Genomic DNA, 26,858 nt, shown 5'->3' on the forward strand with positions numbered 1-26,858 from the left:
AATAAAATAAAATAAAATAAAATAAAATAAAATAAAATAAAATAAAAAATCACAGACACCAAACAGAGGGAAAGAAACTAAACCAAGTGAGCTGAGCCAGGGGTAAAGCTTGCAGACTTTGTGACAAAATGTAAAAGAATACAAGGTTTTCACCCATGCAACCATGAGTTGCACACTTGTACTTAAAGGCCTAAATTTGAACTGCATATATTTTACCTTTATATCCTCAGGTCGGTTTGTCTCTGCTCGTTTTTCCTGGAGCTTCTTCTGGATAGAATCAAGGGTCGCTTCCACGGCAGGCTTGGCAGATTTATCTGTCAGGTCTTGCTTCTTGTCATCGTCCTTTTCCAGCTGAGAACCAAAGCTCTTGGGGAGAGTGTTGCTCCGTTGACGCACCACAGGGCCAAGGTCTTCCTCTGATATCTTCAGCTTTGATTCTAAGCAGGGACATATGGGACAGAAGAGGAGCATTTTTTTCTTTTTAAAAATGTGACAGTGACAGGAACACTGCCCAACATCAAATTCAAACAAGGCAAAGTCCATCTGCCCCCAGAAGGTACACCAATGGTGGTTGCTCACCTTTAAGTTGTTTTCGGAATTTGGCCAAATCATTTGTCCATTTGAGCACTTCAGGGTTGGCTGCTTTGTCACTGTGGGAAGGCTGGGAGGAAAGAACAGTCATGTTGAATCCGTGTTAAACCAACAGGAGAGACCCACTGAAACAAGTGTATGTCACAACAGAAGAAACAGCAGCACAGAGCATGGGCACAGGCTTCTGACTGGTTCCTGCATGCCTCTGATCAATTCAGTTCTGATCTTGCTTTGACTGCCCTGCCTGTCACAACGTTGTCTCTTAGGGACTCACAAGATTTATTTATTTTAAGAAAACTAAATCTGATGACAAAATCCAAACATTATGTTGTAGGAGTGCCTTGGAGGGCCAGATGCACATTGAAGTTCTTCTGTCTATTGTTTCCTAACAAGATGGCAACTCCAAAATAGGGGAAACCTACCACAAACAGTTTGAGAAAAATTAGGATGTATGTACCCACACTGAAAGCTACCTACCATCCAAAACTGAAATAACCCAAATGCTAAGCTGCAGCAATCTGAACATTTAATCCAGACTTCTCTACCGCGGGCAAGATCCTTTCAGTACTGCCCTCTGTTTCGATCACCAATGAAGATGCACACATATGAAGCCTCAGTTCCTTAAAAAAACTTTCTGTTCATCAGAAGGGCATGTCAGGGCTAATTAGAGTACACTACACTGCTACTGCTTAGCAGCACTTGGCTGTGGTTCCTTGCTCAGGAGCAAAGAAGGCTGCTCTCCTCTCCTCTGCTGTGTGCTTGTGTCCTTGGGTTACCATCACGCGAATGGGATGCACAATTGTTCTTCCCATAAGCTGAACTTGAATAAACAAACAAATGAAAAGTTTAACATAGCTATTCCTACACACCCAAATGTGTGCTTTTTGCATACTGCCTAAATCAGTGATCAAAACCCTATGAGTTTGTTAGACTACCTCTTGTGCTGCACTGGTAGTACAAAAAATGCTTGGAAAGGTAATCTGCATGGTATGGATGCACATTTCCATTTTGGGGAAGAAGCATTTTTTTTTCTTCCTTTTCTAAAAAAACACTTTCAAGCTCTCTGTGTAAGTTTGACCGACTCCCCTGATGCCCTTTCCCTTTCCATCTACCTCATGCCTTTCCTTACAAATGCTTCTGGAGACTCACTCGGTATTTCCTTTCCTCTTCAAATTTTTCCTCAAACTTCCTGATCTTTTTCTTCAGCCCATGAATCCTCCGGGTGAGTTGCGCAGGGGTAAGGTCCTCTCTGTCATCTTCGTAAGATCCCAAAGAAGAACTCCGCCTCCTGCCAAGAGCAAAGATTGCAGGAAGAGTTTATCCAAACAGTCACAGTACATCTTCATGCTCAGAAGGCCACTTAAACTTTGTGTAAATAAAAGCAAATCCCATGGAAGTGAGAAAGCTATGTTGGCTGCTCTGTAATGACAGATAACACAAGAGGATGCTGTAACAGCCTCTTTCAGCCACAGCAACTGCCTAGACATTAATTCAAAAACACAGAAATGATCAGTTACCAAGAACTTCTCTTAAAATACTAGTATCTTCTTAGCATAAACAGAAGCCCAACACAATACAGCTGTATGGCTTACGCGATCCCAAGAGCTGTTGCTTGATGCAATTGCACAAACCCTTTACAGCCAGATGAAAGTCAGCACAGGGAAATCACAACGCACCTCATAAACGAATGAGAGTTGGGAGGGGATGGAGGCACTTCTGTATCATCCAGGTACTGCTGGCTCTGTCCATAGGCATAGAAGCGAGGGGACAGCATAGGATCACTGTCCTCATCCAGAAGCTGGCGAATTAAGCGACCAGCCTGCGGGGAAAGGCGAGCCTCATCTGAGTCTAAGCTGTCTCGCTGCCATGAGGAAAGAGCAGGGATGGGCTCTAGGAACAGTAAGACAAAGACCGGTTTTATCGTTTTTGTTTTACATGTACCACAGACTCCAGGCAACTTTTCCAACACCGTACCCCAACCCGTTCAGACAAGCTCATGATTCCTTGTCGTCAGGCATTCTCTGGGTCTTTATTCACGTCTCCCTGTGTGCAAAGTAATGCAAAACACTGCCTGGTCACAGTGGATACTCTACAGAAGCATAAATAATCTTTTAGGCGCGGCGTAAAACTGTACCTATAATCTGGACAGTAATTACCATGGGCTGATACCAAGAGAGGCTATCACCAGCCAGCACCTTTGAGGAAACAGTTATTCCAAGCAGAATCAGTGGCACATGGCAGGATAAGGGAGGCAAGCTGGCTACAGGAGGAATGTTTTCAGCTTCAGGACATACAAATGCTGTAAATGAGCAGCACAGTAATTGTTCTTCTGCAGCATCCAGCACTGCAGTATGACCCTGCCAGGCACTGTTGGAAATTCAAAGACTAGAAGTAAGCATATGTTCTATTCTGTAAGGAAAGGGTGTCTCTACTACTACCTGTCCTATGAGATGCCCAGTGGTAATATGGTCTGAGTTTTCCCCTTTTCCCTTTCGTATGCAAACCTGCTGCTTAAACCTGTTGCACGACAGAAAAGCGAAGAAATTTTCAATCCTCTGGACGATTTAACAAGCTGAAGGTTACAACAGTGCTGTACAGGGAGATGGTGGGGTGGGAGAGAAATGGAAAACCAATTTGGCATTGTTGATTAGCATAGCTGAGTCCACAGAAAGCATTCACTGCAATCTTGTGATCGCTCCCTCCAGATGCCATAAGGAGAGTAACATTTTGTGTTCGGATAGTTTACTAAGCTGCTTTGCATGCTCCTACTTAGCGCCACAGGATTAAACAGTTTAAGAGGCAGGCCTTGAACTTATAAACCTAACAAATAGTTCCAGAGTCAAATAACAAAACCAAACAAAAAAGTTATGGAAAACTCGCAGACCAGTCACACAGCTATGGACTCATTATTTCCTGGGCCTAGCGTGTCTTATTCTCGTTCCATGAAGAGAAGGGGGCTTTTGAAGTTGGCAATTTTATTTCCTTTTGCTGAACAAGGTTAAGATTTTCACAGTGGATTGTATAAGGATTTCCTTAAAGAATCTTTGTGCTGCTCTCCTCCAGGTACAACTCGGACAGCAAGATCTGGATCAACCCAAATTCAGTAATGACAAGCTCAGTGGTATTTTGCTGCATCAAGTGTTACTTTCCTTCTCTTCTTCCTCAGCACAAGAATATAAACTGCACGCCTCTGCTTAGAGACTGGTGCTGAATGCAAGCTGACGAGTTACTGTAAAATGGATGGCTCTCCATTCTTGCAAAACAGCCTCTCTTTGGGTGTTGTGATAAGCGAAGCACACACCCTGCACATACAAGCGTGGCTCGCAGAGGCTACCTCAACGAGGTGTGCAAAACCCAGATGCATGTAGATTGCTTTGTCATGGACTAGAAACATTATGTAGCCTACACTTCTCTTAGATGTAACACAAGTTTTTTCTAAGCTGCATTCACCTTGATAGTTCCTAATGTCTTTCTTTTCCTCGAGGTACCTAGCAGGAACAGAAGGAAAATGAAGGGCAAATCATTCATCTGAACTGTGACACCTTGGTGTCAGACCCTTCCCCGAATCTTGTAATTTCAGGTCCTCACAAGATCTCTTGCAGCAAAATAACGGCTGGTAACGTGAAAGGAAGATATTTGATACATTTGACTACTGTGTGTCTGTCTGTGTCTGTGTGTCCTGCCCCAAAATAATAATTCACAATCCAAAGAAAGTGTTTCAAAGGAGAAGAAAAAAAAAAAAGACTTGACAGAAGAAATGACTACTATATAAAATCAGCTGGTTTTAACCCTCACTCCTAGAAGGCAAGAATCTCAGGGTAAATTGTTTCCCTTGCTGATGAAATGTATTTAGAAGAAAAATCTTATCTGGATGCAAAATGAGTAACACCCCTTCCCACTCCCTCCCCCCAACATATAATAAAGCATCACATAAACAAAAGGAACAAAACAAACGATAAAGGAGCATATCTAGGTATTTAGAAATATGGATCTTATCTGCATCAGACTTTGAACTGGATCAGAGTTACAGCCCAACTGTCTTGTTCCTCATACCAGTGAGGAGCCAGATGCTTCAGCTGGAAGCACCGGAACTGCTGGATTGTACAAATAAAAAGTGACCCACTAAGGGTGAGCGGCTTCTTTTTCTGACACTACATAATCAACCAAATCTTGTCTAACAGAAGATATAATATCTTCTGTCATTTATTTATCCATGAGATATGTATCAACGTGTTAAGCCCTTTCTGAAGGCTGTTAAATTCTTGGACTTAATGGTTCAGGTGTGAATGTATCTGTTATAAATTTTAATGTTGTGGCACTTTCTGCTAATTGAGGAATAAAAACCTCAGTACAGAAAGTCTTTCCCTTTTCTTTGCCACTGACTTTACAGAGCAGTTACCCTTGCCTGTCTTCTGTCTTGAACAGATCTCTCTTGCTGAGAAGAAACTCTCAGTTTTCTAGCCATAGAATTGTAGAATGGCTTGGGTTGGAAGGGACCTTAAAGATCATCTAACTTCAACCCTCCTGCCACAGACAGGGATGCCACCCACTAGATCAGGTTGGCCAAGGCCCCATCCAGCCTGGCCTTGAACACCTCCAGGGATGGGACATGCCACAACTCTTGGCAACCTGTTCCAGTGCCTCATAACCTTTACAGTACAGAATTTCCTACTAATGTCTAGTCTAAATCTATTCTCTTTTAGCTTAAGACCATTCCCCCTTGTTCTATCATTATCTACCCAAGCAAAGAATCCCTCTCCATCTTTTTTATAAGACCCCTTTAAGTATTGAAAGGTCACAACGAGGTCACCCCAGAGCCTTCTCTTCTCCAGGCTGAACATTCCCAGCTCTCTCAGCCTGTCTTCATAGGAGATGTGCTCCAGCCCCTGGATCATCTGTGTGGCCCTCCTCTGGACTCACTCTAACAGCCCCACATCCTTCTTGTGCTTGGGGCCCCAGACCTGGATGCAGCACTGCAGGTGGGGCCTCACAAGGGCAGAGCAGAGGGGGACCATCACCTTACTTGCCCTGCTGGCCACTCCTCTGGTGATGCAGCCCAGGATGCAGTTGGCCTTCTGGGCTGCAAGCACGCACTGCTGGCTCATGCTGAGCACCAGAACCCCCAAGCCCTTCTCCACAGGGCTGCTCTCAACAAGTTCTTCACCCAGTCTGTCCTCATGTCCAGGATTGCCCCAGCCCATGTGCAGCACCTTGCACTTTCACTTGTTGAACCTATTGCAGTTCACATGGGCCCAATTCTCAAGCCTGTCCAGATACCTTTGGATGGCACCCCTTCCTTCAGGTGTATCAGCTGCACTGCCCAGCTTGGTGTCATCTGCAAACTTGCTGAAGGTGCACTCAATCCCATCGTCTATGTCATTGATGAAGGTATTGAAAATCACTGGTCCCAAGACAGACCCCTGAAGGACACTGCTCGTCACAGGCCTCCACCTGGACATTCAGCCATTGACCAGCACTCTCTGGGTGCGGCCATCAAGCCAATTCCTTATCCACTGGATGGTCCACCCTTCAAATCTGTATCTTTCCAATGTAGAGATCAGGATGTAAAGTGGGACTGTGTCAAAGCCTTACAGAAGTCCAGATAGATGACATCGGTCGGTCTTCCCTTGTCAGCTGCTGCAGCCACCCCATCATAAATGGCCACCAGATTGGTCAGGCACAATTTGCCCTTGGTGACGCCGTGCTGGCTGTCTCGGATCACCTCTGTACTTCATGTGCATTCCCTCCAGGAGGATTTGTTCCATGATCTTCCCAGGCACAGTGGTGAGGTTCACCAGCCTGTAGTTCCCTGGGTTTTCCTACCCTTTTTAAAATGGGAGTGATGTTTCCCTTTTTCCAGTCACCAGGGACTTTGTCGACTGACATGATTTTTCAAATAGGATGGAGAGAGGCTTGGCGACTACATCAACCAATTCTCTCAGGACCCTGGGATGAATGTCATCAGGGCCCATAGACTTCCAGATGTTAAGTTGCGTCAGCAGGTCTTGAACTTGCTCTTTGCTTACAATGGGGGGGGGGACCTTGCTCACACTGCCCCTGCCTAGAGGTCTGGGGACATGAGAGATATGGGAAGCCTAACCACTACAGAAGACTGAGGCAAAGAAGCCTCAAAAATATCTCTGCCTTCTCCACATCTGTTGTTACCAGTTCTCTATCCTCATTTGTCAGAGGCACTACACTCTCCCTAGTCCTTTTTTTGTGGCCAATGTACCCGCAGAACTCCTTCTAGTTATTCTTTGCATCCCTCACTTGGTTTAGTTCTGTCAGTGCCTTGGCTTTCCTGAGCCCATCCCTGTACATCTAGATAGCATTTCTGTACTCTTCCCAGGACACATGGCCCTGCTTCCACTGCCTGTGCATTTCCTAAGTTTGAACAGCAGATCCTTATTCAGCCATGCTGGTTTCTTACCTTCCCTGTTTGACTCATTATATATGGGAATAGAGAGCTCTTGCGCTCCAAGGAAAATATCCTTAAAGAGTTGCCAGCTCTGATCAGATCCTCTGTCCCTAAGGACCGTGTCCCATGGGATCTCATCCACTAGTTCTTTGAACAGCTGGAAGTTGGCTCTTCTGAAGTTCAGGGTCCTGACTTTGCTCTCAGCCAGGCCCGTAACCCTTGAGACCACAAGCTGAACCGGGGTGTGGTCACTGCAACCTGGGCTTCCTCCAGTCTTAACCTCTTTAACGAGCTCTTCTGCATGGGTGAGTACCTGGTACAGTAATGCTTCTCCTCTGGTAGGTTTGTCTAATACCTGGATGAGGAAGTTGTCCTCAGTGGACTCCAGGAGTCTCCTGGACTACTTACTGCCTGCCACGTGGCTTTCCCAGCAAACATCCAGGTGGCTGAAATCCCCAAGGAGGATGAGAGCCTGTGAGCAAGAGTCTTCCTGTAGTTGGAGCAAGAAGGCCTCATCCACAGGCTTCTCCTGATAAAGCAGCCTGGAGTAGGCCCAAACTACACGATGTCCTTTGTTGGTCCGATATCTCTATATTCCATGTAATTTATTTTCTTAATTTTTCCATAACAAAAACCATTAATGAAAAACTTAACTAATTTGGGGAATGTTTAACCATCATGGCTGTGCCAGCACAGAGGATTTTCTCTTTCTTGTGTAGACTCTTACTGCAATTCTGTTAGGTATGCCTTTTCTAAGTTGTCACAGAAGTGAAATATACTGGTATTGAGCTTGCAGACCTCCAGCAGTGCTGCACTCCTCTCAAAATCCCACAACCAGCTAATCTTTCTACAAAGCTGTCAGCCATCTGCCAGGTGTTGCTCTGCACAACTCCGTAGGCATACATACATCTGTTGCAGCACCATCTCTCTACCAACCTGCCACATAAAAGACTGGAGTTATAAATAAACCCATATCATGCATGAAGAAATATGGATGAACTTTACCAAATTTGACAGGGGTTATTATTGATCAGCTCCGTCTTGCTGTCCAAAACTTTTTATTTCTTTTTTAAATCATTATCCTATTTATTTGTGACAGGGTTACCAGGGGCTGCGTGATTAACAGACGGGCATGCCAACACACACATCTGCTCAGAGGTGCAGATAGCAAAATACACTGCTTTTCCACACACCTGTCTGCCAAAGGGCTAAGGTCTTAGATGCTGTTAGCTGAAGTAGGTCTGGAGGGATTAAAAAGCCTAAACTAATTAAAACACCTGAGATCCTAGTATTAAAACCCACTTGAAAGACCCCGAAGAGACCTCTCATAATAAAACCAAGCAATTCAAAACTTCAAAACACTCACTTGCTCAATAACAACCTGTTTTATATCTCACAGCTAATTGCTTGAAAACATCCTTAGTTCTGTCAGTATTCTTCCTAAGTACATCAAGAATAGCCCAAATAAAGTGCTACCATGCCTTTTCAGTGAGATGAAACACTTCTCAGCTATCAAGCCAATTCTGCATTTTGATAATAATGTTAAACCATAATAAACGATGAAAAAATATTTTAAAAAATGCTGATGCTACACAATAGTATCTGCAATCAATGCGATTATTAATTTTTAGACATGGTGATAAAAATGCAATGTGTTTTACCACCTTTTGATTTCTTACGTTAGTCTGTTACACATAGATAGATACACCGAAGTACCTAAGCCTAATGCCAAAATCAATTCCAAAACGTCCTTAGCTGTTGCTATACTCTTTTCCTTCTCGTTACTCTGATTTTATTTTAATGGGAAAGCATCAGTTAGGTCAGCCCCAAAACTATCCGTAGATCAGCTTCACCCTCAGGGTCTCAGTGCTGCAACACTTGGGTTCTCAACACTGAAGAGAATACTTATTCATCTAAAACTTCAGCTTCTATTCGTATAAAAACAAAACAAAACAAAACAAAAAAAAAACAAACAAACAGAAGAAAAACATCTGCTTATTTTTCATAAGTTCTTAACTGTGCAAACGGATTGAAATTTCATCTATAGAACTGTTGTTTGTTTTTTTTAAAACGTCAGTCATTAGCTGATGAAGGCAGCAATCACACACATCCTATCAATTTACTGAACTGTCTGTTCAGCTCCAAGCTCCCGACAGGGCCAGTCCCTTTTCTGGAGAGCAACATACTTCCAGATTTTCCTTGGGGATAGGATAACAAAATCTGTGCTTGAATTAGTAACATTTGGTAAGAATCCTACACAATAGCATTGGACTCTAAGAGAACATTGTGTCCTTCCCACTCACTGCATTTGATTCGATCACAACCTACGACAATTAAAACCTTTGCTACGGAAGTAGCTCTGGAAACTCTTGCAAGCTGTCAGACCGGCTCAGTCGGCAGGCCTAGCAGTCAGACAACCCGGCTCAGCCTCCATTTGGCAGCGGGAGAGGTGAGCTGCTAGGTCAAGGTGACTGCTCACAAAATGCCTCTGGCATGCGCTTCACTTTTGCGCCTATTATGGAGACAGCTCAGTTCACATCCACCCTGAGAATAAAAACAAGTTGATTTGCATCTGCTGAACGCACACTAGTGAAATCCTTCTCTCAGATCATCGGAAATACACCTAGGCTAAGTACGTAGCACTTGAACGTGGCTGGGATGCTCTTTATGCCTTGTGAGCTACATCACACCTTCGGATTACAGTACATAAACCCCTATACATAGCAGCTGGCAAGGCTGACGCAGAAGGTCGGTGCAAGAGGTGGGTCAGGTTGCTCCTGCTTCACTCTGCGTGCGGCAATGTGAGCCCGTGCATTTGAGGAAGCAGGAAGCAAATTTCTCTGTCCTCAGCTTTATGTAAGGGGAGCATATCCTGTAGAAGCAGAGCAAATCTCTTGTGAACAGATCTGACTATGCAGTAAACCTTAAAAAAACAGAAAAAAGGTAATAATTATTTCTAGAATAGCAAAAAAGGCAGGTGGTTCTGCAAGCTCAACTGGCAGCTGTTATCACAGTACTGTGCCCCTGAATAAGTGTTTTTTTATGACAGCTCGCGTTGTAACATGATATAGAGTCTGCCTGAGTGACGAATAAAAGCTAGTCAGTGGACAAGGTTGTCTTCTGTAATTTTGTGTCCATTCTCCAAGGCCCTTTCTTAACAAGTGACTGGAGGTAGTGATGGCTACAGCTGATGGCAACCCCTCAATTTGCCGTGGTTCTCAACAGCCACTTGTGAAGGAAGGGCCCAGCAGCTGCACTGGTCACTACATCTCCTCTACATCTCCTGCAGTAATGATACAGAGGAGCCTGCCCCCAGAAAACAACTCAGTGATGTCCTGGGGTAATGGGTAATTAATTTCCTGATAGATGGACCAATGGAATTTACTAGAGCAAAGCAATAAATAACTTATTACCACATCTGAAGGCACATTCTTTACCATTTTCACTGGGGATAGCACCAGAGATGCAGCACGGCCCCTGATGACACGTGCAAAGGTTTGAGTGACGCAGGTTGGCAGGGGAAGGTACCCCGACTCCTGGAGCTGTGGATGAGTAGTACAACCCTGCATTGCAAAGCCAGTCTCAATAACAGCCTCTGCCATTAGCTGTAGAAGTGATCTCGAAACTGAGGCTAACATCTAACCTGTTCTGGCTTCTGCAAGCTTCGTTTCAGATCCACAGCTAGGGAAGATTCTGTCTCCCCTTGCTCAGACACAGCAGTCACTGTTTTGCTGCACTTTAACCTGCACCAACAAAACGGTGATCCTGGTAGGCAAGGGTTTTGGAAGGTGACATCTCTCTCACCCTAGACATCCATTATGACTCCCATTAATAACACTGGTAGTTACACGCATGCACCAGGAAGAGAAAAGGGAAAAAAAAAAAAAAAAAAAAAAAGAGTCTTGATTTCCAAAGGTTCACGTGACGGCTGAAGCCACACATCACCTCTGGGAACACAACTGTGCTCACCCTGGCTTGAGACCCCGAGGGGCAGTGCTGATTAGTGTCTCAGCAAACATACAAGGCGGCCACAGCCTCCTGGGAGCCCAGCCACAGGGCTTTGATCAGCCGTGCTGCAACCCTGGTGATATCATCCAGGGGATCCCCTCCCCAACAAGCAAGTGGAGAAATTCTCTTCCGTCCGTGGTGACTATTTGCTTAGCTGAATCAAAAGCAGCCACGACTGGGGGTTTTCTTTACTCATACCCAAGGTGTCATAACTAGACAGAAAGGCAAAATATACCAGGTCACGTACACTGTGGAGACAGGAACAGAGAACTTCTCAGTGTTCCTCAGAGATTTTTTTTAGATTAGTAAATGACAGATACATTTTTTTCCCCTCTCTTGCTTTGATTATTAAAATGCAATGCTTGCATCTTCCTATTTCTTCCCCATCACAGCATCTCTTTCATTCCTAAGGCACAAACTAGCATAACAATTCTTGCTTGTATGCAGGAGAGAGCCATACCCAGTAACTGAAAAAGGGGTTGGTCCTGGGCACCTTCAACTCCTCTTTATTTCAAATGAGATGGACGTTCATGTTACCCATATTTCACGCTCTTAACTAAGTCAGTGCAAAAAGCCAAGCAAGCATACACTCTGGAGATGAGTGCCAAGAAACAATATTAGAATAACTTCAACCACAAGCAATTAAGCATTGCCCTCTGAGCTCGTGATCAGAATTTTTTCACAACATACATCAAAACAAAGTTGTTCATAAGAGTCACCAAGATACAGAGCACTAGATAGCCTTTTTTTTCCAGCTGTAGTTTTCAGATCACATGCATTATTTGGAAATAAAAGATTAAAATGAAGCGGAAGAAAATGGAGAAAGAAGGAACTTCCTTTCAGACTGTGAAATAACCAGTTTCTTTGAAGTGTGGAGTACTCTAGCTTAGCAGTCAAGTAACCAGCCACCAATAAATGTCATCTTGAAGCACATAGGGACACACAGCACCATTAAAGCACACATTAAAGCAACTTCAATAATAAAACAATTTATTTTCTTTCTTTAAGTATCAACTAGAATTGGTACCCATCCAGAATTTCACTGTTAGTTTCTCCAAACTTTCAATTCCATATTCAGGACAAAGCTATTCTCCTGTTGCTTTTGGCAAGGGAACATGAGCACATAAAGATATATCCAGCCCACTCAGGTTTCCCTCTCTCTTTTTACTCATATCAACAGCCATCACATCACACAAATCCTACCTTCCCAGTTGCTGTCATCACACAGTGCTGTCAAATCCAGCCGAGGCACTTCTGACCCAAAGCTGTTTTCCTGATCATCAGCATCTTGATTTCTCTGCAACTTGTTTTCAGGAATGCTTGGATGCTCTTGAATCTTCATATTTGAAGTCTGCTATTCCCCACACACCCACAAGAAAAAAAAAATGTTTCAGGACAAAGAAGAGGGAAAAAAAAAACACCCTGCTGTCACAGAGGCAGTAAGTTCACGCCTTTAACATAAAAGATCCAAATAAGAAGACCCTGATGTTTTCAGCTCCAAATCTGAATCCCGTTCGGTGAACTCTACGCAGTAATTGCTGATTCACACCAGTAAAAACATTTGTCCATCCGCTTTCCTTGAATGTTAAATTCTTTAGAAAGCCACAGCAAGTTCCCAAGACTGTCTGCCCTGACAACGGCATGCAGCTGAAAAAGCCTCCGCTAATCGATGGGGATGAAAAGGGAGGGAGGAAGGCAGGGAGAGGGAGGGGAAGGCTGCGCAGAGCTCCTACAGGAGTGCAGCTCCTTAGAACAACAAAAATGCTGCTGCAAGGCTGTGGCAATATGGTGTCTTCTAAAAAGCAAGCACCACAGCTCCTGAGGCAGCAGCCCCAGACAGCAAGACGTGCAGGCTACGTACGCGACTGCTCTCATGCAGGCTGTGCTGGCTCAGATCAATTAGTGCCAGCTAAGCTGTGCTGGCTGCACATTCCCTGATTTCCTGTGGTTGTTTTCTAGCTGGGCGTGGGGAGAGCAGAACTATTTATGGAGGAGCTCTGGGTATTAAAGCAGTGTTGCGCAAATCCAAACGGCAGTAGGGTTTGGCATCTCAGCTGGAAGCAGTGTGGACTCTGGGAAACTGCCAAAAAATTCACACAAGCATCCAATGACTTAAGAAGAAAACAGGCAGAATTGCTGTCAAGTAAATGATTCATGGTTTAGTGCTACCTAGAAGCAACTGCTGTTTGTCCCTCCACTATTCATCCCGCACACCCCACGCGTGCTGGGCTTTTATGCAGAGACCGTGGCCGCTCGCACCCCCCAGGTACACAGTGCTGTGTGGCACGAGGAGCTTTGTCACGGCAGAACAAACGAGTTCGAGTGGCTCACGGAGGGCTGCGGGGAACAGGAAGCATAAAGCATGTGCACAAACACGTAGCGTGACATGTATACACCCAACAGACACGGAGCCAGCCAAACGGATGGCATTACGTTTTTACGTAAGGTATTTGATCTTGGTAAGCATGGTTGAGGCATAACTCTCTGAAATACAGTCTAGCAGGTAAGCAACATGCAGATTTCTCCCCCATAGCTATTTTGATAATCTGGTTACAAACTGCTTGTGTGTGAAGAAAACGCATCTAAAGAAAACAACTACTACATTTGGCCATATTTTTCTTTTAAACCCATGGCCAAACTCTACCAAATCAATATTCTTATTACACGTCAGTAAGGCATGTCTCATTTTTTTAATTTCCATAAAGCCAGCGTGTTTCTTTTCATTTGTTTTTTTTTTCTCTGAGCTGAGACAAACAAGTAAGCTTCATGCAGGGAGGGAAAAAACTGCTCAGTTCACACATCGTATGAAGGAATGTGTTTATCTGGATGCAATCCCATCAAAAGCCTGACGATGAACACCCTGCTATTAGTAAATAGTGTTTTGCATTGTATTTGCATAAAGTTTCTTTCCTCCTTTTTTTTTTTTTTTCCAATAAATCACCTTTTTAAAACATCATCACTAAAGGAAACCCTAAGTGACAGTTTGCCAAGCACTAATAACTTGTAGAGCTTGACGATAAATCTGATTACAAACATGTTTATTGTGTGAGCTGTACATGGAAAAATGCTAATTCACCACTCAACATCTTTTAAGCTGCTTCCAGGCTGGGAGGACTTAAATATTTCTTTAAAGTCCTTTTTTTTTTTTTTTTCCCCCTCTTCCTGCCAGGATCTAAATAGTCGGTGTACATTATAAACAGAAAGAGTGGCCAGTGGCCAGAAACAGGCAGTCTTTTGCACTTGCTAAAGAACAAACCGTACCAGTTTATAAACAGCACTTAAGTTGCCAGCACAGTACTTTAAGCATGAAAGAGATCAGGTAATAAATTTCAAAATGATGTTATATAGCACCTAAGAAGTGTAAAGAGCTTACCTACATTTTAACAATTTAACAATTTCAAAAGGACCAGCCTCAAAATACGACCTTGTCAGCATCACTGCTACTAATTAAATGTCTTCCTAAAAATTTAGAGGGTATGATCTGCTAACTTATCAAGACTCTTAAAAAATATTTTTAGCAGATACAAGAACATTTTTCCAGATGTGTACACGTTTCCATTACAGGTACACTAGGAAGAGTATATCCATGTCTTCTTCTTTCTAAAGCTGCTTCAGTTGTTGGACATATTTAAAGACTGTTTAAGAACAGGCCTGTGCTGTGCCTGCAGCACTTACTGTCCCTTCTTTGCCCACTTGCTCACTGATGCAGCCTCTAATATAATGAATAAATCATTAGGTGTTCTGAAGAACAATGGTGGTGAAAACCCAGGGAGACACAAGAAGGCATATATTTAATCTTCTTTGCATTAACACTCAAAATCCATAGACTGGTAGGTAATTCAGTGTTCTGTGTATCACACTTATTTTCTAAACGATTTCCCGACGCTAGCAGTTGTCAACTGGACGGAAAGCAAGGAAGAATGACTGTGTTTTAGGCAACGATGTACCATCATTTCTTACAAACCGAAGGGGCAGCGACTTTATCGCAGTAGCAGCTGGCAGTCGTGGCACACTGCAGGTATTACATGAATGACCACAAAAATCTTAAAACTGGGCACTTGACTACGCTTTTTAGAAACTACCTCCGCAGCCATGCTTTGCAGTTACTACTAACTACAGATGTAAATAACCCGGGGATAGCTCGGATGCTTTCACTATCTCTTCTCCAAAGCAGATTCAGCATAAAGAGTAGCTCAAGCACACAGAAGTAAATGGAAACAGATCTTCGAATTCTGATCAGGAAGTTACCCGTGGAACTGTATTTTTTTAAATCAATTTTGAATCATTTTGATACAAAAACTTACTTCCCCTGCATCTGATCATCCATTACAACCACAAGCAGGAAGCACCCTTAAGCATCTCTTGATAATACAATCAGATGCAAGAATGGAGTCACTCTGCTGCCTTCATCCTAAATCATGCCATTTTCCCTCTACACTTGTTGAAATGCTAGTGAATCTTAAAAATCAAGTACTCTACTGCCTTAACAAAGGAAAGAATAATCTACCTTCAAGCAACTTCCTGAAAAGAAATGTAATTTAATTTAGCTCTCAGCAATTTATACTCTTGTCTGCAGAACAGCTTAGGAATGAAAGTGGATTACAAACTTATCAGATGGAAAATTTCTGCAGTTCTCTTTCTGCTTTGCTACCAGACAAGGAGGTACAAGAAGTTTTTCTGGTTTCCAGACTGAGTACATGCTACCTGAATGTAATCAACAGTTAATAAGTTGACCAACATTTTTGTGTTCAAAGTAAAAGCAACGCTGTGGTAAGCTCTTGATGGTCTCAGGCTGCAGGAGTCGCACTCAGTTCCTGGTTAGGATGGCTTCCCTTAACAAAACCTGGGTACTAGAAACCTCTCTTTTTCAAATCACAGTCTACATTCTGGAGCCTAGCTACTTCCAAGGGCAGATTATGAATGCTACAAAAACAGTGATAATTTGTTCAGGACATGTGTTTCAAGGTATTTTTACTGCCACGTGGAGACCTGAGGTCTGCATAAGCAATAGCTGCAGCAAATTCCAAATACCTTTTGTAATATCTTCAGACTGGAGACAGGGTGAGAGAGGAGTAAGGAGTCCCTTCCTCATTCCAAATGATTTGTTTGTTATAAAGGTATGTTTTTAAGCTGCCCTGAGCAAAAGGTTTATAAGGGACAAGGAATGTAAAACTACCCTGCAGGAATGTAACATTTTCTTGACCCTGTAATTCCTATATAATACAATCTCTGGGTTAAGACTATGTCTCCTCCCACAATTAGAACTCATATTGAATTTTAAAACTTTTCCTAAGGAGTTTATTTTAAGACCATGATTTCCACATTCATACAGACCTCCCCAGACTAATTTAAAAGTTGAATGGGAGAACTCTGTGTCATGGCACCTGCAAGAAGGCACGTGAGGAACAAGGTGTTGCAGAATCTGTGCTCTGGAAAACGCAATAGCTCGTGAGCCAGGCTTCCAGGAATTACTGATGCCAAGTGCAGGAAAAACGGGGATTATGACCCTCTGGGAGCAAAGTAGGAGATCTGGCTAAGCCCAGTCAGAGCAGTGATCAAAGCCAGCACTGAGCACCCCTTGCAGAAATTACATTTCAGTGTACCAGGAACTCCAGCTACTCCATGGCTGGTCAGAGCCCAACAATTATCAAATGGCCTCTTCTACTTTTCCTGCTAGGCAGAAATAATACCTGCTAGAAGTAAAGTCTTCCAAAGGCAATAAATGCAGAGTGGCTTTAAAAAAGATAACCAACCAAAAAACCCTCCCCAGCAACGACCAAAAATCCCCCCTCCCAAAAACAAATGCACACACACACAAATGTGAGAAATATTGCCAGCCCTCCTGGTAACTCCAGATAGAGACATCAGACATTGTCCACATCCACTTTACAGTCCTCCTCTAAAATGGGTGCAGTTGAGGGAGAGGTACCTCAGATAACTCTCCCCACTGTTTTAAATGCTGCGATGCCTAGAGGTGTATCAGGCAAAGACCAATGATCTGGACAAATCCAGTTTTGTAAGACAAGTGATCCTGTGATGACACCTGTGTGCTAAGATAACAGCTGACACTGGGGAATCATAAATGAAAGACTGAAATTATTTTAGAGACCAAAATTATTTATCAAAAGAGACAGGATAATCTTACTACCCTGGGAGATAACCAGTTACACACCCTGCTGACAATGATTGTCAGGGAACTCAGCAGCATTCAAACCAAAGTGCTTGACTTCAGTGATGCTCCTCTTTTTGGAAAGGGGGAAATGAAGGGACTGAGGCAGATGCTTTCAGACTCATCAATGGTTAAGAGACTCCCTAAATTATGTAAACGGAGAGGAGAGGAGAGGGAAAGAAAAAGCAAATGCTATTTCTCTGGAAGCAATAACGTTTCATTGGGAGTACAAAACGACACACCTAGCTACTTGTTTCTACTCAATAACAAGCCAATTCAGAGCCCACAAAACCGAAATTCGGAAAAAAAATTACCAACCTGAGAGTGCCTGAAAATAATCTCACCGCTTTCACTTTCTTTGCTACAAAACAGAAAAAAAAAAAAACACAAACCAACATATTACAAATATAAAAACAGACTTGTCTTGTAACAAAAACAAATCAGACTCCTGCACACATAGGTTTTTCGATGCTGCACACTTGATGCATTCCAGTAAATAAAGGGACACTGGGTTGCAGCACTTCGAGCTGCTAAGCTACCTATTTTTCTTCTTCTCGAGAACTATTTGTGAGAAACATGATGTCATTTAATTTTGTGCCTTTAATCCAAATAAATACACCTCTCCCAACAAGCAACGTAGTTGTGGAGAGCAAGTGTTGTATCAGGGGAGCAGAGTGGATTTATACAGGATAGTGAAGTACAAAAGGGTGGACTCCCAACCCAAAGACCAGGTGAAACAGGCATCTGTTGCTCTGCAGTCCCTGAGTGGAGTGTGCAGTTTGAGGCATCTAGAGCTCACTTCTTTTCAAGTCTGAACTAGCAGTGTTTTCAGTACCCTTCCTCTTAAGTTGGGAGAAGAGACTTGGTGGCATACAGTGCTGGGCAGAGCCCACATGATGTAAGCAGGACCTCTATACATTTCTACCTTGAAGCTAGCATGGCAGGTAATGCTGTTCTGCAGCATAATTAAACATCACCCTCACACTCTGGTGGAAGATCTCTTACACTGTGCTACAACCACAGGGAAAATAAAATGTACATATAATAAAAAATAAAATAAAATCACCTTTCTTCAGACAAAATTTCCATGTCATCAGGTCCTGTTCTGTCTATAGGTCTGGATGAGCTAAAGCTTTCCATACTCTGTAATATAGTAAACATTAAAGCAGTAAGATACATGAGAGAAATAAATTCAAGCTACAGGCCATTAAACAGATCAAATACAGAAATATCCAACAGGACTTTGAGAAACAAGACAACAATCAGACTACTGCCTGTTGTATATGTATAACCAGAAAACCTGCAATAACTGCTCGTTGCTTCCTTTTTGTCTGTTCCATCATATGACTTCAAAATGCCTGGCAGAATAACGCTGCACAGTACCCCTACAGTTCCCATTTTACTAAGCAAGAGAACAGTTCTGTGACATGTAGAAGTCCTGTAAGAGCAGGTACCAAAATTCACAGCATCCTCGTGGCAGCACTCCTAATGCTCATCTTCAGTAACACTCCCCCTTCTTTGCCAAAACCTTTCATAGTCTCTTCTCAAGCAGCCAGAAGATGTTAGGAGTATAAAGAGACTGCTATATGCACAGAGGTAATGTTAAGCTCTGCTAATATGAATGGAGGGCAAGAAATTCAGCTGATGATGACAACGTGCTCTGAAATTTGACTTGGCTATCAACTGCAACATTAACGCTGTTGTTCAGTAAGAGCCTGAGAAAGAATTGTGAAGACAAGCCAAACTCTGATATATCTGTGATGGATACAGGGGTCTTACACCTCTGGCTGCACACTTACAGGAACAGTTTTCAAAGTCAACACTGAAGCATTCTGCCTGCTTGGTCTTCTTGGTCTGCAAGCTAAGAGGTGTTTTTTCTGATTTATTCTGGTATTTTTTTTAAGGTGCTGAAGAATGGGGACACAGAACTGTCCCTCTGGGCACATAAACTGCATGATGTGCCTGCTGCACATACAGGGAGTAGTACTTGTTGTAGCTTACTGCAGGTGAAATACACAGGAAAATCAAATCCTTAATTTGAATTAGTCAGAACACGTTTTTTCTTTTAATGAAACCCTGTCACACACACTATATTTGTATGTCATACTTCTGTTTCACTGTCTTTCTGCTGACTGTGACTCAATCATACAGCATCTACAAAAAAAAACTTAAAAAGCAAGCAGAAGTAAAGGATGCCATCGTCTGTTTGGGTTGGTACTGAGTTTTTTCATATTGGAAATAAGCTTCAAAATTGCGTCGATGTCAATGTTAGGTGCGCTGTTGCAACAATTCCTAAAGAAATGAAACAAAGTACACATGACACCAGAGGTCGAGATTAGGAAACTGAAAGTTGTCACTTTGGGCGCAAGACCAGGAGCTTTTCTACCCTGGTATTTGGGCAAGTCCCCCTTAACCAGGAGGAAGGAAGTGAGCAGAGCACAGTGTGATTCATGGCCTGGCCCAGGAATCCTCACGCCACAGACTTCTTGGGTTGGTCACTGCCCTCTCTCACCTGCTACACCTCCAGCCCTGTGCGGTCAGACAGCTCAGCCATTCCAGCCTTGCTCGATGCGATTCTTCAAGTCCTAGTTATACCTGGCTACTTGTGTCTCTGAAGTACAGTTACAAGCTTTTAATGCTTCCTGGTCGGTTTGCTCGGAACCAACAGAACTGACAGTTTCTCTACAGCTGACTTACGCTTTCGAGTCAGATGCATTTAGACTGCTAAGAGGAGAGCTTCCACACACTGTCCTACATACTCTTTCAGGCTTTGAGCAGGAAGACTAAAATTAAAAAAAAAAGTGAGGAAGAAGCTGCAACATCACAAACTTGTTTAGGTGAGAAAGCACTGTTAGTAAATGCAGGTTACGTCCTTTTATACCCAAGGAAGCAGTCCAGCTTGGGTTATTATTTGAAGTGTAAAGACGTAGCCAAAAGAAGCTAAGCCACCACACACACTGCATCCTCCTGGCAGCCTCTGAAATGTAAATATTAAATAAATGCATTCATGAAAGCTTAAAGAGCAGTCTTTGCTCTTCATACAGTAACACTGTGTTCTTCTCATTGTTGTTTCACAACAATGTTCCCATTTGACAATCCCACTGTAACACTTCCAGCAAAGCCGGCAAGGACCACACTCACAGGACGGTCATCTTGTTCAAAGTGCTCTTTACATGGAGTTTGTTCCTTTTATGTTCCTTTCAGCCTTTGTCCCTCCAAAATTCAAAAATGATCCAAAAATGAGGGGCAGAGCAAAGTCCAGTGGAGACAGATAAGTTTGAGGACATTGTCTCCAAGAACATTTTAAGACAGTATGAACGTTTTGCAGGTCCCTAACATACACTCTTAAATGGAAGCTTTTGACAGCCTTTCCTTGCCCAAATCCTGAGCCAAATTTCCATTTAAGCTGCTTTACACTACATAGGTACAGAGAAGAGGCACAAAAAAAGAGAGTAAACACCTGATGTTTGTCTTAAAGTCCATTGCTACAAGCAAAGGCACAAAGTGAGTGTGTGGCTATCAGACTGTGCTCTTTCGTGAGGTATCATGTATCCGTAGGTTACTGAGTTCTAAATCTAAGCACAGTCTACAATTCTTGGCACCTTGCCATCCTCATCACAAAGAGCAGCCAAATCTGCCTCTCTCCAGTATCTCTGCACAGGGTAAAGGATCAGTGCAATTTTGTAACCTAAATAAAGTTGGTCACAACACAAGCTCACATTAAGAAGGAACCCAGAGCAGACTCAAACTTAATAGAGTTTACTGAAGGAGATGTTCTATAGCTCAGAAGGCTAGTCTTTTCACACAGCTTTCACCATTACTCCAGCTGTGCAATACATATATGGTACCTTCCCAGTAAAAGGTAGCTGGAGGGATCATCTTTTAGACCAATGCACTCCAAAGTGTTCTGCAAACTGCAAACATGACAGTAACACACAGACTGTAGGAAAAACGCATAAAACATTTGTCGTCTTATTATCAAGAAGTTATTTGTGACCTATGGTTTCAGAACTTAGCAGGTATAATAAACTCAACATTAAAAAGTGATCCTACATCTGAGGTTCCAATCTCCTCACAAGAGTTTTGAAAGACTGTGAAAAAGAATTCCATCCTTCTTCCCTTTCCAAAGTGTTTTTCTAAATTCAGAAGACATAAACAAAAAGTTGTGGAAAGAGAAAAATGACTGCGGTGGAGTAAGAGGATAATAATGGAAAAATAACTTCTCAGATGCCCTTTTACAAAGGTTACAAGTGCAGAATCCAGTGTTACCCACAATCCAGAAGAGTCGTGTATGCCTTTACTGTAAGTAGCTACCAGAGGGAAGCAAATGTGCACCGAAATAAAAAGATTTTTCCCATCCATATACTAGGTGTCAAATAGTACAGCATGCCAGCTTACCACAGGACTGTCTTGGTTGTCATTTAGCTCTGAAAGTTTGGTGCTGGATTTCTGCCGTTTGGGTTTATTCCTTTCACTAAGATATCCAGAGTTGTCTTGTAATTTTTCTACTTCTTGAGCAGTTAGAATACAGTCTTCAAGATTGCTGAAGCCAGAGGGAATGTTCTCCTTGTCGATGACTTCCCTAAAACAAAAAGCGACAGCGTTTAAAACACTCCCCCGCTACATTTCTGGTAGCAACAGAGAAATGTATTATGCTGGCTGGAGCAGTTCCGGCAATGCTTTCTGTGCCCTATGAAACAGGTATCTCTGGTTCTTCCCAGTACAGCAAACAACCTTCTCTGCGAAATACTAAGTCCCACTGAGGAGTGAAAGCCTCCAGTGAGAAAGCTGTCAGGGTCAACATTTGGGACTTGATTCATGGAGAATCACATTGACTTCAAATGGAAGCTGGACTAGCTCCTGGTTGTCTGTAGTATTTTTATAAAGAATATGCTACATATTTTCCTTTGAGACATGTGCTTTTAATTTAGGAAACTGATTCACAGCTGTGGTCCAAGGATCTCCTTTGGTCCATGACACCATATAATCAGCCCTCTTTACTCATTCTCAAACACAAGAGCTTCAGCCAAATGCTTGATTCTATCTTGCATAATTGCTAAATAAGAAAAGGGAATGCATCTCTGCAACAGCAACACAACTGCTAGGACAGAAGACTGTTCTGCTGTGTCAGGAAGCGAATGGGACAGCTACCTTGAAGTCATCATGTGATATGCTATCTGGGTCTCCCTGAGCTAGCTGGGTTTGTGTGTGTTTTCCAGAAGCTTGGCATACGGCTTATCTTTCCCTGCACAATTATCCTGCTGGATCTACCAGCATGCAGTTTTGTCTTCACAACCTTTTCAGTAGTCTTCCCTCTACTTTGTGCAATAATGAACAGACACATACGAAACACATCACTACATTAAGGAATTAGAAGAAACGCAATGCATCTCATTCTTTACCAACCCTGTCCCTCCAGGGGCTAAAGACTGCTCACACTCGACATCAAAACTGGAACGTTGACTAACTTCTGTACGTGCAGCTGCATTATGCAGTGCGGGGCGTCTCTAAAGCCTGCTTTCACAGGCAGCAGCAGTAGTGGGATAAGAAAACAGTTACTCTGCAGTATCTGGACAGTGCCAGCATGACAAAATGTTCAGAACAAAAACAAAATGAGAAAGTTCCAGTGATTTTCTAGATCTCAAATCTCTAGGGTTGGTCACTGGAAGAGAGATACAATAGATATGTCTATTGTATACTGTATTGTAAGTCTATGATCAAACTTCTAAGATAGTCCATTTGCCTTTCTGTAAGTTTTTATAATCCCCTGAGCAGACCAATTACTTATATATAGTGTATGGATCATGTAGTCTGCGAAGCCTAGGAGTTCATGTATGTTTTCGTGATGAACACTCTTGTATTAATATAGCTGTATTAATGCTGCAGTCCCATCCTGTGACATTACAAATCCTCTTGTGATCCATCACAAGGCAAGGAGATGAAGTCATTAACAACCAAAGAGGGGGAAAAAAAAGGAAAAAAAAAAAAAAAATCTGACCTAAGGGAACCAGGGAAAACCAGCTGAACCCCAGCCAGCATTCAAAACTTCCACTATGTTATAAATCTTTGGCTCATGCTTTAGGGACTGAACGTGAACAACTGCGTCAAGATAGGCTAGAGTGCTCTAAAGGCAGCTCTGTAACACAATGTTGAAAAAAACCCCTGCAGTACGATATGCTTCCAAACACGTACACTAGCCAGTCTCTGACCTACTTACCTGCAAAGCCTGTCAGCAGGGCTACTAAACAAGAAAAACTACTTCAGAGCTACTGCCAGGTACTCGAGTGACTTGCAACTGCTAATTTCCCAGTCCACAATCACAGCGTATTTTCATTCGCTATGGAAATGGTTTTTTTAAATTTATTCTGCAGCTATGGATTATTATTATTTTTTTAAACGGACACATTTTTGAAAGTAGCACAACTACAGTATTCAGATGAGGTACTGAAGGTTACGCATCTATGCAAAAGTGGCTTGGTATAGGAAAGTGCAGATCCAATAGGATTTGTGGAATTCAGCATCCAGGAAAGAGTAAGAGCCTAGATCTGTATTTCAGAATCTACCTTGAAGTCCCCGCAATCCAATACTACAGTCAAGTACAGACATTCTTTACGAGAATTATCACAGTGTTTAAAGCTAGATGCATGTCTATGCATGAATTAGATGATGGGCTTGCAAAATCTCTAGTTACAATTCCTAAAGATAGCTATGTCTTGGCCATGTGCTTTTTAAAGCTGCGGTGGTTTGTACCACATCTGTACCATACAACATATGCCACAAGTATAGCAGTATGGAAGGAAATATAGATATTATTTTTACTCTTCGATTTAATGAAACTTACCACTGTCACGTTTAATGTTTGTGTAATGGTGGATAAAAAAAAATCATAGGATCTGATTAATCAAAAGGACGAACTCCCAGGGCTCCTCAATAAACCTGATTATAAGCTATACCTACACATACGAAAGGAGAACTTGGTCTCATTTTGAATTCAGAAAAGCATCTAAAAAACATGTTTTTATTTTGCAGAAAGTTACTGACTCTACGGCCAATTGCTTGGGGATTTCCACTAAAACAACAAATACTGTAACGAAACAATTCCAAATTCATTAAGAACTCTACTATACTGCTTTAGCTGACTTCTTATCATACTCTGGCCCACTCAGTTAGCTCCAATAAACTCCACATTTCACAGCTCTACCTGATGCAACAAAGCTTCTGTTCATACCAGAACTACCAAGCAGTGCCTAGATAGAAGACATAACTAGGGTACACTTAATCAAATATACTTTCCAAAACAAAGAAATCAGGATCGTACATGTCTCTGTTTCTCCGGGCTTCCTCCTGCTCTTTGTGATGTCGCCTCCTCTGCCTGGCAGACACATTAGAAGAGGCTGATGATGTTCCCGATTCAGAGTCCTCTGAACTCTGGCCGCCTGAGCAATGAACATCAAAGAGATGCTGCTCCACGGCTGAGCGGATTGTCTTCTCTAAATACCTGTCAAGCCGAAAAATAAGGTCAATTGAGCTCAAAGATTTTCTGGAGCTCCCTCTCTGCAACAATAAAGGCTGGGTATTGGAGGGTTATGTTTCATTATGAATGGCAAGACAGTATAAAATGTACTAGGGTCCGAGACATTTGCAAAGAGCTACGCCAAAATCTTCAGATAACTTGATGTTCAGGTTCCTCAGAAGAGCTGAGCTTTCCCAGTTCATGTTGCCTTTGTTTATTTTTAGGGCTGCCTGAACCTTCTCTAAAACAACTGCTTTTATTTACTGCAACTTTAGCGTCTAACTTTCACCCTCCACTTTAACATTCCTTGCCCTGACAAAATCCTTTTTTTGCAACCCAACCATGCTGATGCTGGTCAAGTCTATGGTGCAATCCACGTTCAGTAAGGCAATGGATCATCTGCAAGAATGTGATTCACTGCTGTCTCACAGGAGGATGAGAACACGTGAACAGTACCTCACTGTAAACTCGTACTGTAAAACCACACGTTTAACTCAGTGACCAAACACGGATCTGGTTCTGAGCTCCTGCTGGTTTTGCACTGTTATTGTGCCACCACCTGCAGTCACTTCTTGACGTTCTCTCTCGGTAGAGCTCATGCCCACTGGCACTAAGAGATCTTCCACACAAGCAACAGCATAGGAGCCTCTGCAGTTCCATCAGTTAAAGCTGTGAGGCTACCTGAACTTTCAACACAAACAAATATGCTTCGTTATGGTACTCACATTTTCTTGTAATATTTCCTTTCTTCCTTAACCAAAGGAACTTTTTGTAGACAATTTTTTTATTATTTTTTTTATTTTTTTCTCCTAGAAGATCTTTTGGAAACGCATTTCCCTGCCCCGTCCATGTTTCTTGCAATGCAGAATGAGATTTTCTAAACACAGCTGACCAAGGTCTCTATATAACTTGTAGTGCTTTTTCCATACTTAAAAATGTTATTTGCAAGATTTGCTGGTTAATTTTTAACCGAGTAGCTGTAAGTATGTATACCTTTACCTTGTCTGACTTCTCCAGAGAATTTACAAAAGTTGTTGCTAAGTTGCTATAGTTTTGCTGAGACTGCAGTTACCAAAACTTCAGGTCTTAGCTACTGAAAAAAATGCATGGCTTAACTTGGCGAACATGTCTGTGTTTCATGTATTGACAAGAATCAGCTCTGCAAACCCACCAGCCTATGGAAACTTTCAGCTCTGTCAGTGAACTCAGCTCTGCTGCTATCGCTGGCACAGCACTTACTGTAATGGGATCAAGCCCTGTTCTCCACTGGGACGGGACAGGGTGCAAACAAGAGCAAGAGCACAACATGAACAGTTTCTCTAAATACCCAGGATCAGCCTAACCAAAACATCACATGCACAGTGCATGGAAAGAACCAAGGACCTGTGAATTTTTCAGGAGGAAGTAATTTATAATCATTGCAGATGCTTTGGTTTGGGAAACAATGTCTTTTTTGCTTGTGTAAGAACGACCCTTAAGGAGAAATCAGAGACCAGCAATACTTTAAAAACTTCAAGATACCAAAATTGTACCTACAAAACAGTAAAAGAGACACTTACTCTCCTGTAGCAGGCATGTTACTACTGACTTGTGATACATGGGAGCTGTGTAAAAGAAAAAAAGGAGAAAGTTAGGTGTACATATTGCAATAATGTCTCAAAACACTTGTTCTTTGCAGCACTAAGAAACAATTTAAAGGTGTGAGGCTGTCTCAACAACAATTGCATGCACATGCCACAGGTTTTCCCCTTAAGGAATTTTTATTCCCACAGTGATGTGGCACATATTGACAATGCCAATATCCCCAAGAATTACTTCACCTGTCATTTCCTAGCAGGAGGGCAAGAACTAAATGGAAAGTATTTCAACTTCAGCATATAGCAGAGTTTTTGCTTTCTTAAGAGCTTTCTGCAGCTGTGTGTAGGTTGTTTTAGCCTCATCACAAAAAATCTTGACTTTTGAGGCTGACTTGAAAACATATGAAAGGGGACTTAATATTTAAGAACATTTAAATATTAATGTGACAGGAAAGGAAAAATGGTCTGTTCACAGTTCTCCTCCTGCAGCTCTCTGACATTCATGTTCATGCTTTACATTTTTAAAAATAAAATGCATGATCTCTCCTTTTCCTCTTCCCTCTCAGTCTGTTTTCGGGCTCT

General features: G+C 42.4%; 1 protein-coding gene across 11 annotated transcripts in view; it reads right to left on the reverse strand.

The window, feature by feature from the left end:
- Positions 1–26,858, reverse strand: part of FAM13A (family with sequence similarity 13 member A) — a 132,045-nt gene that overhangs the window by 17,467 nt on the left and 87,720 nt on the right. For 8 of the 11 annotated variants that reach the window (XM_035326299.1, XM_035326296.1, XM_035326297.1 and 5 more), the window contains 10 exons: positions 26,259–26,303; positions 24,505–24,684; positions 21,585–21,768; positions 18,253–18,329; positions 17,505–17,547; positions 12,221–12,371; positions 2,268–2,481; positions 1,741–1,879; positions 580–661; positions 217–437 (listed from right to left, as the gene is read on the reverse strand). In XM_035326299.1, coding sequence (XP_035182190.1) covers positions 217–437; positions 580–661; positions 1,741–1,879; positions 2,268–2,481; positions 12,221–12,371; positions 17,505–17,547; positions 18,253–18,329; positions 21,585–21,768; positions 24,505–24,684; positions 26,259–26,303 — 1,336 coding nt within the window. The remainder of the gene's footprint in view (positions 1–216; positions 438–579; positions 662–1,740; positions 1,880–2,267; positions 2,482–12,220; positions 12,372–17,504; positions 17,548–18,252; positions 18,330–21,584; positions 21,769–24,504; positions 24,685–26,258; positions 26,304–26,858) is intronic. The other 3 variants (XM_035326298.1, XM_035326300.1, XM_035326302.1) reach the window with 3 other exon arrangements.

This window comes from Oxyura jamaicensis, chromosome 4 (assembly GCF_011077185.1).
Source record: "Oxyura jamaicensis isolate SHBP4307 breed ruddy duck chromosome 4, BPBGC_Ojam_1.0, whole genome shotgun sequence".
Taxonomy (NCBI): Eukaryota; Metazoa; Chordata; class Aves; order Anseriformes; family Anatidae; genus Oxyura; species Oxyura jamaicensis.